This window comes from Papio anubis, chromosome 12, assembly GCF_008728515.1.
Source record: "Papio anubis isolate 15944 chromosome 12, Panubis1.0, whole genome shotgun sequence".
NCBI classification, from domain to species: Eukaryota; Metazoa; Chordata; class Mammalia; order Primates; family Cercopithecidae; genus Papio; species Papio anubis.
The window spans coordinates 113,148,746-113,166,431 of record NC_044987.1 but is presented as its reverse complement, the minus strand read 5'-3'; the positions used below and the strand labels follow the sequence as shown (position 1 = coordinate 113,166,431).

The 17,686-nt window shown below is 44.5% G+C and overlaps 1 protein-coding gene across 5 annotated transcripts in view; it reads right to left on the bottom strand.

Annotated features, from left to right (window-relative positions):
• RTN3 (reticulon 3) overlaps positions 1-17,686 on the bottom strand; it is a 72,051-nt gene that overhangs the window by 2,227 nt on the left and 52,138 nt on the right. For 3 of the 5 annotated variants that reach the window (XM_009185795.3, XM_031653656.1, XM_009185792.4), the window contains 5 exons: positions 10,590-10,797; positions 5,086-5,224; positions 4,592-4,661; positions 4,024-4,070; positions 1,650-1,708 (listed from right to left, as the gene is read on the bottom strand). In XM_009185795.3, coding sequence (XP_009184059.1) covers positions 1,650-1,708; positions 4,024-4,070; positions 4,592-4,661; positions 5,086-5,224; positions 10,590-10,797 — 523 coding nt within the window. The remainder of the gene's footprint in view (positions 1-1,649; positions 1,709-4,023; positions 4,071-4,591; positions 4,662-5,085; positions 5,225-10,589; positions 10,798-17,686) is intronic. The other 2 variants (XM_009185794.3, XM_009185791.2) reach the window with 1 other exon arrangement.

Below are 17,686 nucleotides of genomic sequence, written 5' to 3'. Positions count from 1 at the left end.
CAGGCAGATCACGAGGTCAGGAGATCAAGAACATCCTGGCTAACACAGTGAAACTCCGTCTCTACTAAAAGTACAAAAAGTTAGCCGGGCGTGGTGGCAGGCACCTGTAGTCCCAGCTACTTGGGAGGCTGAGGCAGGAGAATGGCATGAACCCAGAAGGTGGAGCTTGCACTTTGTGAGGCCAAGGTGGGAGGATCACTTGAGGCCAGAAGTTTAAGCCTGGCCTGGCCCAGCATAGTGGGACCCCCATCTCTATAAAAAATAAAAAATTAGCCAGGGCATGGCACATGCCTGTAATGTCAGCTACTCAGGAGGTTGGGGTGGGAGGATCACTTGGGCAAGGGAACTCAAGGCTGCAGTGAGCTTTCAGCTTGTGCCACTGCACTCCAACCTGGGTGACAGAGTGAGACCCTGTCTCTAAAAAGCAAAAGAAAAAAAAAGAAAAAGAAAAACATATTGTCCTTTAGGTATGGGGAAAAACAAAGTACAAAGAAGAAAACTATTTGATACAGGGAGTCATAAAGATGTTTTCTATCTTTATTTTATTTCCTGATTTAATTATTAATTGGTTTTAAAAAAATGGGAACAGAGATTTGGCAATCTTAGAAAAGACAACTTTGATCCTTAAGTTACTTATTTACTAGAACTGTTGTTTCTGAGAGGGATGTGTTTGGCTTAAATGAATACATGTGAAAATAAATGAAGGTGGAGAAGCAACCAATAACTATTTTTTTTGAGACGGAGTCTCACTGTCGCCCAGGCTGGAGTGCAATGGCATGGTCTCAGCTCACTGCAACCTCGCCTCCCAGTTTCAAGCGATTCTCCTGCCTCCCCCCAGTTTCAAGCCTGCCGAGTAGCTGGGACTACAGTTGTGCGCCACCACATCCAGCTAATTTTTGTATTTTTAGTAGAGACGGGGTTTCACTATGTTGGCCAGGCTGGCCTCGAACTCCTGATCTCATGATCTGCCCGCCTCAGCCTCCCAGTGTTGAGATTACAGGCGTGAGCCACCACGCCCAGCCTGCAACTAAGAACGTTTAAAAGCCAGTTCAAAAAGGTACAGTAGCCTATGGTCCTTGCTACTCTAGGAGAAGCTGAGGTGGGGGGAATCACCTGAGCCCAGGAGGTCGAGGCTGCACCTCACCTCAGCCTGGGTGACAGAGTGAGCCCTGTCTCCAAAAAATTCCACTGATCTTTTTTTTCCATTGATCCTCTTGTCTCAGCCTCTCCAGTAGCTGGGACTAAAGGTATGTGCTACCATGCACAGCTAATTTTTTATTCTTAGTAGAGACAAGGCTCTATTACATTACCCAGGCTGGTCTTCAACTCCTGGGCTCAAACAATCCTCCTGTCTCGGCCTCCCAAAGCACTGGCATTACAGGTGTGAGTCAAAATGCCTGGTCTGTTGATAATTTTTAATCTAAGATACAAAGGTCCATAAGGCAGGGCCAAAACATATATAAAGGATTTTTTTTTTTCCTTTTTACAGAAGCAGCTATAATAATTTCTAGTAAAATAAAACTATTAACCAAGGTTTTTATCAAAATGAAAATTACTTTCCTTGGCATCAGCATTTTGTACAAGGGACTAAAGATAATTGGGGGGAAGGAAGCATACCTCATGATGATGTGGTCTTTAAATGTACTTACTTTTCAACAATTGACTTGGTCTGATCTCGGGCGATGCCAACATAGTGATCAATCTGGGTCTTTGAGGAAGGAAAATAGATTCAGTTGTGGTAACATACAGATCACCAATTTTCCTGAAGGCACTGCTCTTTTGTCTAGTTTAACCATTTTTTAAACACTACTGACTAGTCTAGAAAATGAAAATACCCAGTTTTTAAAAGTTTTTTTTTCTGAGATGGAGTCTTGCTCTCACCCAGGCTGGAGTGCAGTGGCACTATCTTGCTCACGGCAAGCTCCACCTCCCAGGTTCACGCCATTCTCCTGCCTCAGCCTCCCAAGTAGCTGGGACTACAGGTGCCTGCCGCCACTTTTTTGTATTTTAGTAGAGATGGGGTTTCACCATGTTAGCCAGGATGGTCTCGATCTCTGACCTCGTGATCCACACCTGCCTCGGCCTCCCAAAGTGCTGAGACCTGGCGTGAAGCCGCTGGCCTGGCCTTCTTTTTTTTTTTTTTTTTTTTAAGATGGAGTTTTTGCTCTTGTTGCCAGGCTGGAGTGGGAGTCTAATCTCGGCTCACCCATTCGAGCACCTCACCTCAGGTTTAAGCAATTCTCCTGCCTCAGCCTCCCAAGTAGCCTGGGATTACAGGCATCTACCCTGCGCCTGGCTAATTTTTTAGTTTTAGTAGAGACAGGGTTTCTTCATGTTGGTCAGGCTGATCTTGAACTCCCGACCTCAGGTGATCCACCTGCCTCGCTCGGCCTCCCAAAGTGCTGGGATTACATACACGAGCCACCACACCCAGCCTTAAAAGTATTTTTAAAACCTCTGGTTTTAGAATCCAAATTACACCATAAACACCCCACACTTTGTTAAAGTTAAAAAAACAAAATCACTCATCTTTTGTAGAGGTTAAGTCTTACTTCGTAAGTATTTTCTTTAGAGACACTGAAGTATATAACAGTTTCCAATTACTAGAAACTGTGTGTCTAATCTATTTTCTGTGATCATAAATACATTATGGCTCTTGTGTAACACCAATTCACTTAATACCAAAAAGCCAAAAAGACTCTTCATGGATGACTTAATCCATAAAGAATAATGTCAGAGCATCTAGTATACTTGGTACACATCATCCAACAATGCAAATACCTCTTCACACTGATGGATTACCTTAATAACCTAGAGTTTAAAGTTTCCTTTTTGACACCCGGCTTTTATTCATTTAAGCGTTTTTTTTTTTTTTTGAGATGGAGTCTTGCTCTGTCACCCAGGTTGGAGTGCAGTGGTGCAATCTTGGCTCACTGCAACCTCCGCCTCCCAGGTTCAAGCAATTCTCCTGCCTCAGCCTCATGAGTAACTGGGACTACAGGCGTATGCCACCACACTAGGCTAATTTTTTTTTTTGAGATGGAGTCTCGCTCTGTTGTCCAGGCTGGAGTGCAGTGGCGCAATCTTGGCTCACTGCAAACTCTGCCTCCTGGGTTCATGCCATTCCCCTGCCTCAGCCCTCCAGGCAGCCGGGACCACAGGCACCGGCCACCACGCCTGGCTAATTTTTTGTATTTTTAGTAGAGACGGGGTTTCACTTTGTTAGCCAGGATGGTCTTGATCTCCTGACCTCGTGACCTGCCCGCCTCGGCCTCTCAAAGTGCTGGTATTACCGGCGTGAGCCACCGGGCCCGGCCCCACACTGGACTAATTTTTATATTTTTAGTAGAGATGGGGTTTTACCACGTTGGCCAGGCTGGTCTCGAACTCCTGACCTCAAGTAATCTGCCCGCCTTGGCCCCCCAAAGTGTTAGGATTACAGGCGTAAGCCACTGCTCCTGGCCTTTTTGAGACGGTTTCACTCCCAACACCCAGGCTGGAGTGCAATGGCACGATCTCGGATCACTGCAACCTCTGCCTCCCAGGCTCAAGTAGATTCTCCTACCTTAGACTACAGGTGCAGGCCACTGCATCCGGCTAATATTTTTTGTAGAGACAAGGTTTTGCCAGGTTGTCCAGGCTGGTCTTGAACTCCTGGGCTCAAGGGATTGTCCTGCTTCGGCATCCCAAAGTGCTGGGATTACAGGCAAGAGCCACCACCCCTGGCCTAAGCATTTTTTCAACTTATTACTTTTGCATGGAAAATACATCCACATGATTAAAAACTCAAAAGGCACACAGGTATAAAAAGGAAGTTTCTCTTTACTAGTCATCTCTCTCCTAAATATCCAGTTTCTCTCCTTGGAGGAAACTACTGTCACCAGTTTCTTATAGGCACTTGACAAAATTAGATTGTAGAAATAGTTATAAAAAGACTGCTCTGAACATTCAGTGTCTCAAAAATGAATTAAAACTAGTCATACATCAACTGGCACATTTGATTTGGAACAGACAGATGCTTACCTTGTACTTCTCATAGACAATTGGGACACTGAAAACGAGCAGTTCAGCTGTAAGACAGAATCATGGGACATGGCAAGTGTATATGAGAGACAGTCACATCTTAAGACTCAGAGTAACATATACATTTTTCCTCACAAAATACAGGAAAACACAGGTATTTCTCAAAATGAGAAATCCTGGTTAGAGCTCCCAATTAAGACAGCTAATTTAAGGCAGTGTTAAAACAAAACAAAAAAAACCTCTCCAGGTGTATAGGCTATCTTCTTTGTACCACAAATAACAATTTCCAAATTACCAAAATGGTTTCTGTAAGTAAGATCCCCATATTTAAACCAAATCTAGACAACTGTCCTTTGCTTCCAGCTGTTTTGACATTTCTTAATTTATAACTGAGGCCATTTCATAAACCTGTGACCACAAAGGCTGGTTCCTCCAGTGCCTACTCCCAGGTCTCTATGGGTCAAGACTGGGAAATGAAGAATGAGTAGAGCCACGCTGGGCATTCTCTTCACTCTTATTCTTACAAACTACTCCAAAGAGTGTGGGCACATTCTCCTTGCCACCTTACCAAGAATTAGAAGGGTGATTCCGTTAAAAACAGCACCAACATAGGTCATCAGCCACATGAAGACAGCCAGCTGGGAAGGCCAATGTCAAAAGTTAAGCAGGAATAACCATAAGGCAAAATTCACATTAACTGATGTCATTCTCCTCCAGCTAATTAAGTCTGCATTAATTTAGTGATGTATGACATGGATAATTTCCAAATGAAGGTTCCCTACTTGTGTTATACATTTGAAGGTATGTGAGTGAAGTCTGTAGTTCTCTGAGGTCCAAAGACTGAAACTGCACTGCTGCCAATTACATCACCTCTCTTCTGATGTTTGTTCCCCAGCAGAAGACTATACCTTTCTCTAGTGACTCCTTTCCCATTATAGAATAACTGAGCTAAGCATACGTTCATTTTTGTCTGATAAAATCCTATGTACTGTTTTTCCTCCGAATTATAACCCAGTCCCTGCTTTTTCTGTTTCACCACCAAGAGCTGCAGAAACAACTAACCTTCAAGGAGTCAACCAGATCTTCTACCAGAAAGAGACGAATAATGAGTTTCAGGGCCCTGTTGATGTGCACCATGGCAGCATTCATGTAATTATGGAAAGCTTCCGAGGACAGAGTAATGTCTACATCCAGGTAGGCTCTTCCAGAAGAAGAAACAACAGTCATACATTTGATATGGAAGAAGATTTTGTTAGCATAGTAGTTACTGAGAATGTGAAATTGGTCCCCAGGGTGCATTTTAGAATCTGTAGAAGCATTTTTTTGTTGTCATCAGGTGAGGTGGAGACACACTGTCATTTAGTGGGCAGAGGCAAATATGCCAGATGTCTGCAAAGTATGAAACGGTCATGCACAGTGAAGAGCTATGTTCTGTGTAACTTTTACTACCTCACTGGATATTCATGAAGGTGAATCCATTTATAAATAAGAGCCCAGAACACATAAAAAAAAGGTACTTTTTTTTTTTTTTAAGCAGATTTAACATACCCTGAAGTTTCTAAAACTGTATTTTGTTTATGCTAAAATTTTACTTTTTTTTTTGAGACGGAGTCTCACTCTGTCGCCCAGGCTGGAGTGCAGTGGCTGGATCTCAGCTCACTGTAAGCTCTGCCTCCCGAGTTTACGCCATTCTCCTGCCTCAGCCTCTCGAGTACCTGGGACTACAGGCGCCTGCCACCATGGCCGGCTAGTTTTTTTGTATTTTTTTTAGTAGAGATGGGGTTTCACCTTGTTAGCCAGGATGGTCTCGATCTCCTGACCTTGTGATCCACCTGTCTCGGCCTCCCAAAGTGCTGGGATTACAGGCTTGAGCCACCGCGCCCGGCACTTTTTTTTTTTTTTAAAAACATTTTGGAAAACCACATGTGTATTTGCAATTAAGAGCCCAGAACACATAAAAACAAGGTACTGGTTTTTTTAAGCAGTCTTTTTCTGAGACAGTGTTTCGCTCAGTTGTCCAGGCTGGAGTGCAATGGTACAATCTTGGCTCACTGCAAACTCCGCCTCCCGGGTTCAAGATATTCTCCCACCTAAACCTCCCGAGTAGCTGGGATTACAGGCACCTGCCACCTTGCATGGCTAATTTTCGTATTTTTAGTAAAGCTGAGGTTTCACCATGTTGGCCGGCTGGTCTTGAACCTCTGACCTCAGGTGATCCACCCACCTCAGCCTCCCAAAGTGCTGGCATTACAGATGTGAGCCACCACGCCCAGTCTAGCAGTTTTAAATATCCCAAAGATTCCAAAACTTATTTTGTTTATGCTAAAACTTTACTGTTTTATTTTTTAAAAAACATTTTGGGAAATCACATTTGTATTGGCGATTATACAGGCAGGTGCAAGTATCTGATTTTTTCTTTTTTTTTTTCTTTTTTTTTTTCTGAGACGGAGTCTTGCTCTGTCACCCAGGCTGGAGTGCAGTGGCGCGATCTTGGCTCACTGCAAGCTCCGCCTCCCGGGTTCAAGCCATTCTCCTACCTCAGCCTTCAGAGTAGCTGGGACTACAGGTGCCCGCCACCACGCCCAGCTAATTTTTTGTATTTTTTAGTAGAGACGGGGTTTCACTGTGTTAGCCAGGATGGTCTCGATCTCCTGACCTTGTGATCTGCTGCCTCTGCTTCCCAAAGTGCTGGGATTACCGGCGTGAGTCACTGTGCCCGGCCAAGTATCTGACATCTTATGTTTCTTTGCTGTAGTCATGTCTGAGCAATTAAATGCTGACAGACATATTCTTTTATTATAAATGGCTATTTTCACACACCTTTATATCACAATTAGAATCTTTTTTTTTTTTTTTTTTTGAGACAGAGTCTTGCTCTGTCGCCAGGCTGGAGTGCAGTGGCAAGATCTTGGCTCACTGCAACCTCCACCTCCTGGGTCGAAGCGATTCTCCTGCCTCAGCCTCCCAAGTAGCTGGGACTACTGGCATGTGCCACCATGCCCAGCTAATTTTTGTACTTTTAGTAGAGACAGGGTTTCATCATGTTGGCCAGGGTGGTCTCAATCTTTTCACCTCGTGATCCACCCACCTCGGCCTCCCAAAGTGCAGGGATTACAGATGTTAGCCACTGTACCCAGCCGGAATCTATTTTTAAAAATTAAAAGAAATTACATGCCACTGCACTCCAGCTTGGGCAACAGAGCAAGAGTCTATGTTAAAATAAGTAAATAAATAAAAAACAGTTTTTGGGCTGGGCATGGTGGTTCACACCTGTAATCCCAAAACTTTGGGAGGCTGAGTGGACAGGTCACCTAAGGTCAGGAGCTCAAGACCAGCCTGGCCAACATGGTGAAACCCTGTCTCTACAAAAATACAAAAATTAGCCGGGCATGATGGGAGGTGCCTGTAACCTCAGCTACTTGGGAGCCTGAGGCAGGAGAATTGCTTGAACCTGGGAGGTGGAGGTTGCAGTGAGCAGAGATCATGCCACTGCACTCCAGCCTGGGTGACAGAACAAGGCTCCATCTCAAAAAAAGAAAAATATTTTTTTAGAGATGGGGTCGTTTGATGTTGCCAAGGCTGGTCTCCAGCTCCTGGCCTCAAACAATCCTCCTGCCTTGTCCTCCCAAAGTGGTAGGATTACAGGCATGAACTACCATCCTTGGCAAACAAAACACTACAAATCTACAACAGTATCAAGCAAAATAAGGGGGTAAAAAAAGAAAAAAAAACTAAGACACCAGAGCTTGTTGCAAAATAGTAACATTTATCTACTCATTCAACAATATTGACTTGTTAAAACTAATTTGCAGCTCACGCCTGTACTCCCCAGTACTTTGGGAGGCTGAGGCAGGAGGATCGTTGAGCCCAGAGTTTGAGACCAGCCTGGGTGACATAGTGAAACTCCATTTTAATAAAAAATTAAAAAAAAATAGCTTGGTGTGGTGGTACATGCCTGTTGTCCCAACTACCTGGGGTGGGGTGGTGGGCTGAGGCAGGAGGATCATCTGAGTCTGGAAGTTCAAGGCTGCAGTGAGCCATGATCACACCACTGCACTACAGCCTGGGTGACAGAACAAGACCTTTACTTAAAAAAGAAAAAACGGCCGGGCACGGTGGCTCAAGCCTGTAATCCCAGCACTTTGGGAGGCTGAGACGGGTGGATCGCGAGGTCGGGAGATCGAGACCATCCTGGCTAACACGGTGAAACCTCGTCTCTACTAAAAAATACAAAAAACTAGCTGGGTGAGGTGGCTGGCGCCTGTAGTCCCAGCTACTCAGGAGGCTGAAGCAGGAGAATGGTGTGAACCCGGGAGGCGGAGCTTGCAGTGAGCTGAGATCCGGCCATTGCACTCTAGCCTGGGCGACAGAGTGAGGCTCCGTCTCAAAAAAAAAAAAAAAAAGAAAAAGAAAAAGAAAAAACAGGGCCGGGAGCTGTGGCTCACGCCTGTAATCCCAGCACTTTGGGAGGCCGAGGTGGGCGGATCACTTGAGGTCAGGAGAACAGCCTGACCAACATGGTGAAACCCTGTCTCTACTAAAAATGCAAAAATTAGCCAAGTGTGGTGGCAGGCACCTGTAATCCCAGCTACTAGGGAGGTTGAGGCAGAAGGCTGAGGCTGAACCATGAGTCGGAGGTAGTAGTGAGCCGAGATCGTGCCACTGCACTCCAGGCTGGGCAACAAGAATGAAACTCCATCTCGGGGGAAAAAAAAGAAAAAAGAAAAAACATGCCAGTGCAGTGGCTCATGCCTGTAATTCCAGCACTTTGGGAGGCTGAAATGTAAGGATTGCTTGAGCCCAGGAGCTGGTGACCAGCCCAGGCAACACAGCAAGATACTGTCTCAAAATAAATAAATAAATAAAACACAATAAAATAAAGTAAAATAAAAAGAAAAAAACAAAAAACATAATTTGCAATTATTATTATACTTTGAGACAGAGTCTCACTCTGTCACCTAGGCTAGAGTGCAGTGGTGGGATCTCCGTTCACTGCAACCTCTGCCTCTGGGTTCAAGCAATTCTCCTGTCTCAGCCTCCCGAGTAGATGGGATTACAAGTGCCTGCAACAGTGTCTGGCTCATTTTTGTAGTTTCAGTAGAGATGAGATTTCACCATGTTGGCCAGGCTGGTCTTGAACTTCTGACCTCAAGTAATCTGCCTGCCTCAACCTCCCAAAGTGCTGGGATTACAGGCGTAAGTCACCGTGGCTGAACTGCAATAAATGTTTTAATGCCACATATAGTTGTAAGCTATTCCTTCTATTTTCACCAAGAGAAAATACAATGAGCATAGGTGTGGCCAGAAACCTATTCTGTTGTAGTCCTGAGAGGTCACAGCAGGGTCTCCTTCTCTATGAAAAAAGAGCTTTCAAAAAACTGTCATTTGCTCATGTTAAAGTCAACATTATTTATGGGGTAAGATTTTCAAGAGGAAAGTGTGAAGAAAACATTTGTTAAAGTTACAGCACAATCAGAAAAGCTAGAAATTGTATACTAGAAATGTAGTTAGAAGATCTACTGACTTCATTAAGACTCCAGTGTTAAGAAAACTAGTAAGAGATAAGGAGGAAATCAGTAATAAACCAAGAATAAAAACACTGAGTTCTGATATTACCAACAGCACACACTCAATAAGATTTGAAAGTCATTTCAAGTCTTACCCATGTGGGGGTTTAAACATGCACTCAGAACCCCATCTAACTGAGCGCTGCTCTAGGTGCTCTGCTTTCCCTGCCCTGCTCAAGAATTTAGAGTCGCCAGGCGCAGTGGCTCACGCCTGTAATCCCCGCACTTTGGGAGGCCGAGGCGGGCGGATCACGAGGTCAGGAGTTCAAGACCAGCCTGACCAACATGGTGAAACCCTGTCTCTACTAAAACTACAAAAATTAGCCAGGCTTGGTGACGTGTGCCTGTAATCCCAGCTCAGGAGGCCGAGGCAGGAGAATTGCTTGAACCAGGACGGCAGAGGTTGCCGTGATCCAGCCTGTTTTTGAGAGACTGTCTCAAAAACAAAACAAAACAAAACAAAACAAAAACACACAAAAAAACAGCACTTTGGGCAGGCGGAAGTTCGAGGTCAGAAGTTCAAGACCAGCCTGACCAACATGGAGAAACCCCATCTCTACTAAAAATACAAAATTAGCTGGGCGTAGTGGCACACGCCTGTAATCCCAGCTACTCAGGAGGCTGAGGCAGGAGAATTGCTTGAACCTGGGAGGCAGAGGTTGCAGTAAGCTGATATCGCGCCATTGTACTCCAGCCTGGGTAACAAAAGGAATATCCGTCTCAAAAAAAAGAATTTAGAGTCTTCTTTGAAGGACTCCCTTCAGGGACTCCCTCTTTGAACTTCAAGTAGAGCCTCTAATTTGTCAAAAAATTCTTGGCTCCTACCTTGGCCACTTCTTAAGGTGATTTCAAGGTCTCTAGGGGATGCTTCATGCCACCCACCAGCTGCATCAGGCCCCATAATTCTTGCTTTTTAGTCAGGTCTGAGTTTTAGAACTATCAGCTTCAGTGAACCCTTCCACTAAAATGCAGAATGTCACTTTTAAGACTTCAACTCACTTGAATGGATGGCCTTCTTCTGACTTCTGTACAGCTTGGATGACGGACTTGTAGATCCTGAAGCTGATGGTGACAGAGAGAAGAGCCAGGATGAGGTAAGAAACCACACTGATGACACTGAAAGCTGCCAGGGAAAGCAGCATGATCAGCGTGGTGCCAAAGACAAACCCAGTCTTCTTCACATCTCTCCAGAAAATCAGATCGTGCACTGACAAAAGAAAAGGGAATATAAATTATAGGAAATGCCCACAGCTACTATATCTTGCATACCTGTGGAGCCTCACATTAGCACACAAATACAGGTATGCCCCACTTTAAGATAATCTGGCTTTGTTTTTTTAAACAGATGGTGGTCTCACTATGTCGCCCAGGCTGGCCTGGAACTCTGGGCTCAAGTGATCCTCCTGCCTTCACTTCCTGAGTAGCTGGAACTACAGGTGTGTGCTACTGTACTTGGTTCTAAGAGAATCTTATAAATGAAAATCAAATTATGTCAGGGGTGGTAACTCACAAGGCAAAAGGTTCTTCTGCTACACTGATTAGTTTTCAGGATAGGATTATAAAAATTTAAGAGCTTATTTCAGCTATGGAAATACACTGGGGTAAAGTGCCATTTACCTTAAATATTTTGGCAGAAAGGATGATAAAGCAGGTGTGGCAAAATCTTGCTGTTAACTAAATTATGCAAACCAGACCTATAAATTAGTTGGGTGAACAGACTATAAAACCAAAGCTAATTTTGCCCCAGTGTATAAATTGGGGCGGGGCAAAGAAAGTGGTAAATAAAAATAGACCAAGCACTACTAGTGCCAGTTACAAAGAAACACCAATCTTGATGTTAATCTGAAAAGAATTCAGGAAGGATTATGTATAGGGGACCATATAATTATCTAAGCCACAATACCCGCTCCTCCCTTTTTCGAGGCAGCGTCTCACTCTGTCACCCGGGCTGGAGAGCAGTGGCACTATCATTTCTCAGTGCAGCCTTTAACTCTTGGGTTCAAGCAAACCTCCTACCTCAGCCTCCGAGCAGCTAGGACTACAGGTATGTGCCACCATGTCCAGGTACATTTTATCTTTTTTGTAGAGACAGGGTCTCAATATGTTGCCCAGGCTAGTCTCAAACTCCTGGCTTCAAGCAATCCTCCTGCTGTGGCCTCCCACAGTGCTGTGATTATAGGCATGAGCCACCATGCCTGGCCAAGCTGCAGTACTCTTAAAAAAAGTGAGTGGGGGCCGGGCATGGTGGCTCATGCCTGTAATTCTAGCACTTTGGGAGGCCAAGGCGGGCAGATCACCTGAGGTCAGGAGCTCAAGACCAACCTGGCCAACATGGCGAAAAGCCAGTCTCTACTAAAAATACAAAAACTAGCTGAGCATGGTGGTACGTGCCTGCAGTCCCAGCTACTCAGGAGGCTGAGGTGGGAGAATCACTTGAACCCGGGAAGCGGAGGCTGTAGTCAGCTGAGATCGCGCCATTACATTCCAGCCTAGGTGACAGAATAAAACTTTGTCTCAAAAAAAAAAAAAAAGAAAAAAAGTGAGTGGGGCTGGCAGGGTGCAGTGGTTCACACCTGTGATCCCAGCACTTTGGGAGGCCGAGGCAAGCAGATCACTTGAGGCCAGGAGTTCAAGACCAGACTGGCCAACATGGTGAGACCCCTGTCTCTACTGAAAATACAAAAAAATACCTGGGCGTAGTGGTGCACGCTTGTAATCTCAGCTACTTGGGAGGCTGAGGCACGAGAAATCACTTGAACCTGGGAGGTGGAGGTTGCAGTGAGCCAACATCGTGCCACTGTACTCCAGCCTGGGTGACAGAATGAGACTCTTTCAAAAAAAAAAAAAAAAAAAAAAGTGAGTGGGGCACTATTAATAATTATGTCAGGAAATGAGTTTAAGTGGAAGTATTTCGATTTTCCCAGTTTGGAAGTCCCCAACTGTAAGATCCAGTTGCCCAGGATGGTCCTGGTTTAAAGACACCTCTAAATCTCTGAGTGGCAGCTGCCAGCAATCACCTCCAATCTAGCAGTGACATTACTTTTATTTATTTTTTTTTTTGAGACAGAGTCAGGGTTTCACCATATTGGCCAGGCTGGTCTCGAACTCCTGACTTCTAGTGATCTGCCCGCCTCGGTATCCCAAAGTGTTGGGATTATAGGCATGAGCCTCTGCATGTGGTGGCCATTACCTTTTGCGTATTTGTCTATGAAGGCTAATTTCACCATGAATAGCTAGAGGACTTTCCTCCCAGCCACTACCTGCTCTCAAAAAGAGCAAGGGCTTTGGAGCTGGAGCGACATGAGTTTGAGTCCTGGTAATTTCTCACTATATTACTTTAACCTTTCCAAGCCTCCATTTCCTCATCTGAAAAATGAAGAAAATGAAATCTACTTCCTAGAGTTTAAGGAATAAAGAAGGCTAAGACACTGTAAATGACATGCAGTAAATACTTTAACCATAATCCAAATAAGGTTAGCTGAAAAGACTGATTTGGGATAAAACGAACCTGGGTGTGATTCAAGTTGTCTTGTGGGTACCTAGTTCTTCCCCACATTCAGCTATACAGCTCTCTTCTGAAACCATTTCTTTGAAGACTAACCTTCCTAGAGCCAAAGAACCTTAACTTGAAACCAATAAAACACTAAAAATATGCTGTTGTATATAAGAAGTAATCACTGGTTCAAAGAGTCTGGCTAAGGGATGCAACGTACTAGGAGAAAGAGAAGGTATTATGACTCCTGATGGAACATGAGAGGCCCAGATAGTGATGCTGCAAAGGAGAGAAAGAATTGGGAGGCAACTCAGGCTCACTTGATTGAACTAAGAGATTGAACAGAAGAACTTAATAGAATGCTGCCTACTTAAAAGTGAATTCCTATAAGCAGGAGAATTCCTATAATCAGAGTTCAAGTATATACATGTTAGAGCTCATATAACTACAGGAACAGTTTCAACATAGAAGGCTTAAAGGGCCAACGTCATCAGTAGTAGAACAAACCGATACCATATGCCTCCGGACATAGTGCGTGCACTGAGAAAGACACAACATCACTTCTATGGTATTCCCGCCCAAAATACGTAACCTGCATCTAATAAGAAAACACCAGACAAACCCAGATTGAGAAATATTCTACAAAACTGGCCCGTAGTCTTCAAAAATGTCAATGGTGTGAAAGACAGAGAAAGACTGAGGAACTTCTTTTAATCTTAATTCTCAGATTAAAGGAGAGTAAGGAGATGGGACGAGGCACAAAGTGTGATCCTAGACTGGACTCTGGAAAAGGGGTAAATACAGCTATAAATATATCATTGGTATAACTGACAAAATTTAAATGTGGACTATGTAATTGATAAAAGTACTGTTATCAATGTTTAATTTCCTAATTACTGTTAAATTTCCTTAATAACTTCCGTTGATTATGTAAAACAAAGATGTTTTGTTCAAAGGAAACACACTCCAAAGCAGGGGTAAAGAAGCAGAACGTTTGCAATCAGCTCTCAAATGGTTCAGGAAAAAAACATCTATCTATACTGAGAGGGAGGGGGGGATAATGCACATGTGGCCAAATGTTAACAATTGGTGAACCAGAGTGAAGATTATACAGGATTTCCTTGTAGCACAATTGTAATTCTTCTACACATTCAAAATATTCGAAAGACAGGAAGAGAAAGCTTAGAGAATAAGGCTGGGACCCAGAGAGAAAAGGATGTGTCAGAGAAGGAAAAGGGATAAAGACGACACGTGCCTAGATGTAAATCAGAAGTGTCTACCTTTAGGCCGGGTGCGGTGGGTCATGCTTGTAAACCCAGCACTTTGGGAGGCCAAGGTGGGTGGATCATTTGCGGTTAGGAGTTCGAAACCAGCCTGGCCAACATGGCGAAACTCCATCTCTACTAAAAATACAAAAATTAGCCAGGCGTCGTGGCGCGTGCCTGTACTCCCAGCTACTCAGAAGGTTGAGGCAGGAGAATCGCTTGAACCTGGGAGGCAGAGGTTGCAGTGAGCTGAGATCGCACCATTGCATTCCAGCCTGGGTGAAAGAGTGAGACTCTGTCTCAAAAAAAACCTTTGTGCAAATTAGAAAAAGTCACCCTGTCCTCATGCATGTTACTGCCATCTGCTGGAAAACTCATAAGAAATATTCAAACCTACAAAGATAACAAAGGTAAATAGTGCCCCTAGATGTGTACAGTAAACAACCTGTATAATAGTATAGGCCCTGGGCTCAGTCTTAAGATAAATGGTGGAATTATGGTCTGGGATAGAAAGGGGACATAGTCACTGAAGAGAGGATAACAGAGGAAGAGTTTGGAAAAGATGGTTCAACACATTAAGCCTCTGTCTGGAATGCTCTTCCCCAACTCCCCATTGCTTGCTTCTTTACTTTTCAGGTCTTAGTGCAGGGCTACTTCCTCAGACACTGCCCAGCCTAACAACCACTTGATTTGTAGCAGGCTCTTCACAGCTGTTACTGAATGCTTAAACATGGGGCCAAGCTAATGACCAAAAGACAACAAAACCATTTATTTCCTAATAATTCCCCTTAAACTAGTCAAGTTTTTGCACATGACTCTATTGACCACAGAAGACTAAGGATTCCAAGTATAGAACACCAAAGGAAGGAAACTGGCATGGTTTTTGGAAACATTTCCCTCTATAATACCTTGGGGGAGAGGAAGATGAAAAATACGAAAAAAAGTGAGAAACGAGGCAGTTGCTAATAGTTTAAAATATGAAGCCACTAGACTTACACTAGTTCTAGTGTGTATTTCATAACCAGCAAGAGGCTGCATGGCTTGTGTCCATGAAATTTTCTTTTCTTTTCTTTTTTTAGACAAGGTCTGGCTGTATCGCCCAGGCTGGAGAGAAGTGGCACAATCTTGGCCCATTGCAACCTCTGCCTCCTGGACTCAAGCTATCCTCCCATCTCAGCCTCCCAAGTAGCTAGGACTATAGGCATGCACCACCATGCCCAGTTGATTTTTCTGTTTTTTGTAGAGATGGGGTTTTGTCATGTTGCCCATGTTGGTGTCAAACTCATGGACTCAAACAATGCACTGGCCTTGGCCTCCCAAAGTGCTGGGATTACAGGCGTGAGTCACAGCGACTGGCAGAAACTTTCTTTTCATTCTCTTTTATTTTCTTTTTATTTTTATTTTTGAGACGGAGTCTCACTCTGTCGCCCAGGCTGGAGTGCAGTGGCGCGATCTCTACTCACTGCAAGCTCTGCCTCCCAGGTTCACACCATTCTCCTGCCTCAGTCTCCCGAGTAGCTGGGACTACAGGCGCCCGCCACCTCGCCCGGCTAGTTTTTTTGTATTTTTTAGTAGAGACGGGGTTTCACCGTGTTAGCCAGGATGGTCTCGATCTCCCGACCTCGCGGTCCGCCCGTCTTGGCCTCCCAAAGTGCTGGGATTACAGGCTTGAGCCACCGTGCCTGGCCCATAACTACTTTTTAAAACAGGAAATTATTGATCTTTTAATGTGTTATCTTTCCTTCCTTTCCCACCTTTTTTTTTTTTTTTTTGAGACAGAGTCTCACCTTGTCGCCAGGTTGGAGTGCAATGGCATGGTCTCGGCTCACTGCAACCTCCACCTCCCGGGTTCAAGCGATTCTCCTGCCTCAGCCTTTGACCGGCTGACATTACAGGCGCCTGCCACCACGCCCGGCGAATTTTTTGTATTTTTATTAGGGACAGCGTTTCACCATGTTGGCCAGGCTGCTCTCGAACTCCTGACCTCGTGATCCGCCTGCCTTGGCCTCCCAAAGCACTGAAATTACAGGCATGAGCCACCGTACCCGGCCCCTTTCCCACCTTTACCTTCCTTCATCAAGTTTTTGTTTGTTTTTTTGAGACAGAGTCTCAGTCTGTTGCTCAGGCTGGAGTGCAATGGCGAGATCTCGGCTCACTACAACCTCTGCCTCCCGAGTTCAAGTAATTCTCCTGCCTCAGCTTCCCGAGTAGCTGGGATTACAGGCGCGCACCACCACGCCCAGATAATTTTTTGTATTTTTAGTAGAGATGGGGTTTCACCATGTTGGCCAGGCTGGTCTCGAACTTCGGACCTCAGATGATCTGCCCGCCTCAGCCTCCCAAAGTGCTGGGATTGTAGGCACGAGCCCCTTGACATTTGTGCCCAGCTTGCGAAAATTCTTAACAAAAATTTAGCAAACCAAACACAACAATAAACACAATACTACTACATCATGACTGAGGTGTTTCTTTTGAAAAAATACAGGATTGGCTTAACATTCAATAATCAAAATATTCTCCATTTTAAAGAATTCCACCAAGGAAGAATTCCATAATTCACCATATTAACAACTAAAAAAGAAAAACCATATGATCATCTCAAAAGATACAGAAAAAAAGCATTTGAGAAAATCCAACATTCATTCTTGATTTTAAAATCTCAGGAAACTAGGGAAGGGAAATCCCTCAACTTGAAAAAGGGAATCTACCGGTAACTTACAGCAAACATCATGCTCACTGAAAGAAGGCAAGAAGTTCTCTCTGCCACTACTCCTGTTTAACACTGTATTAAAGGTTCTAGCCAGTTCAGTAAGTCAAGAAAAACAGCCTGGGCGCGGCAGCTCACGCCTGTAATCCTAGCATTTTGGGAGGCCGAGGCAGATGGATCACCTGAGGTCAGGGGTTTGAGACTAGCCTGACCAACATGGTGAAACCCTGTCTCTACTAAAAATACAAATAAATAAATAAATAAATAAAAAATTAGCTGGGTGTAGGGCTAGGCGCGATGGCTTACGACTGCAATCCCAGCACTTTGGGAGGCTGAGGTGGGTGGATCACCTTAGGTTAGGAGTTCAAGACCTGCCTGGCCAACATGGTGAAACACCGTCTCTACTGAAAATACAAAACAAAGGCCAGGTGCGGTGGCTCACGCTGGTAATCCCAGCACTTTGGGAGGCTGAGGTGAGTGGATCACCTGAGGTCAGGAGTTCAAGACCAGCCTGGCCAACATGGCGAATCCCTGTCTCTACTAAAAATATAAAAATTAGCTGGGCATGGTGGCATGTGCCTGTAATCCCAGCTACTAGTGGGGCTGAGGCAGGAGGATCACTTGAACCTGG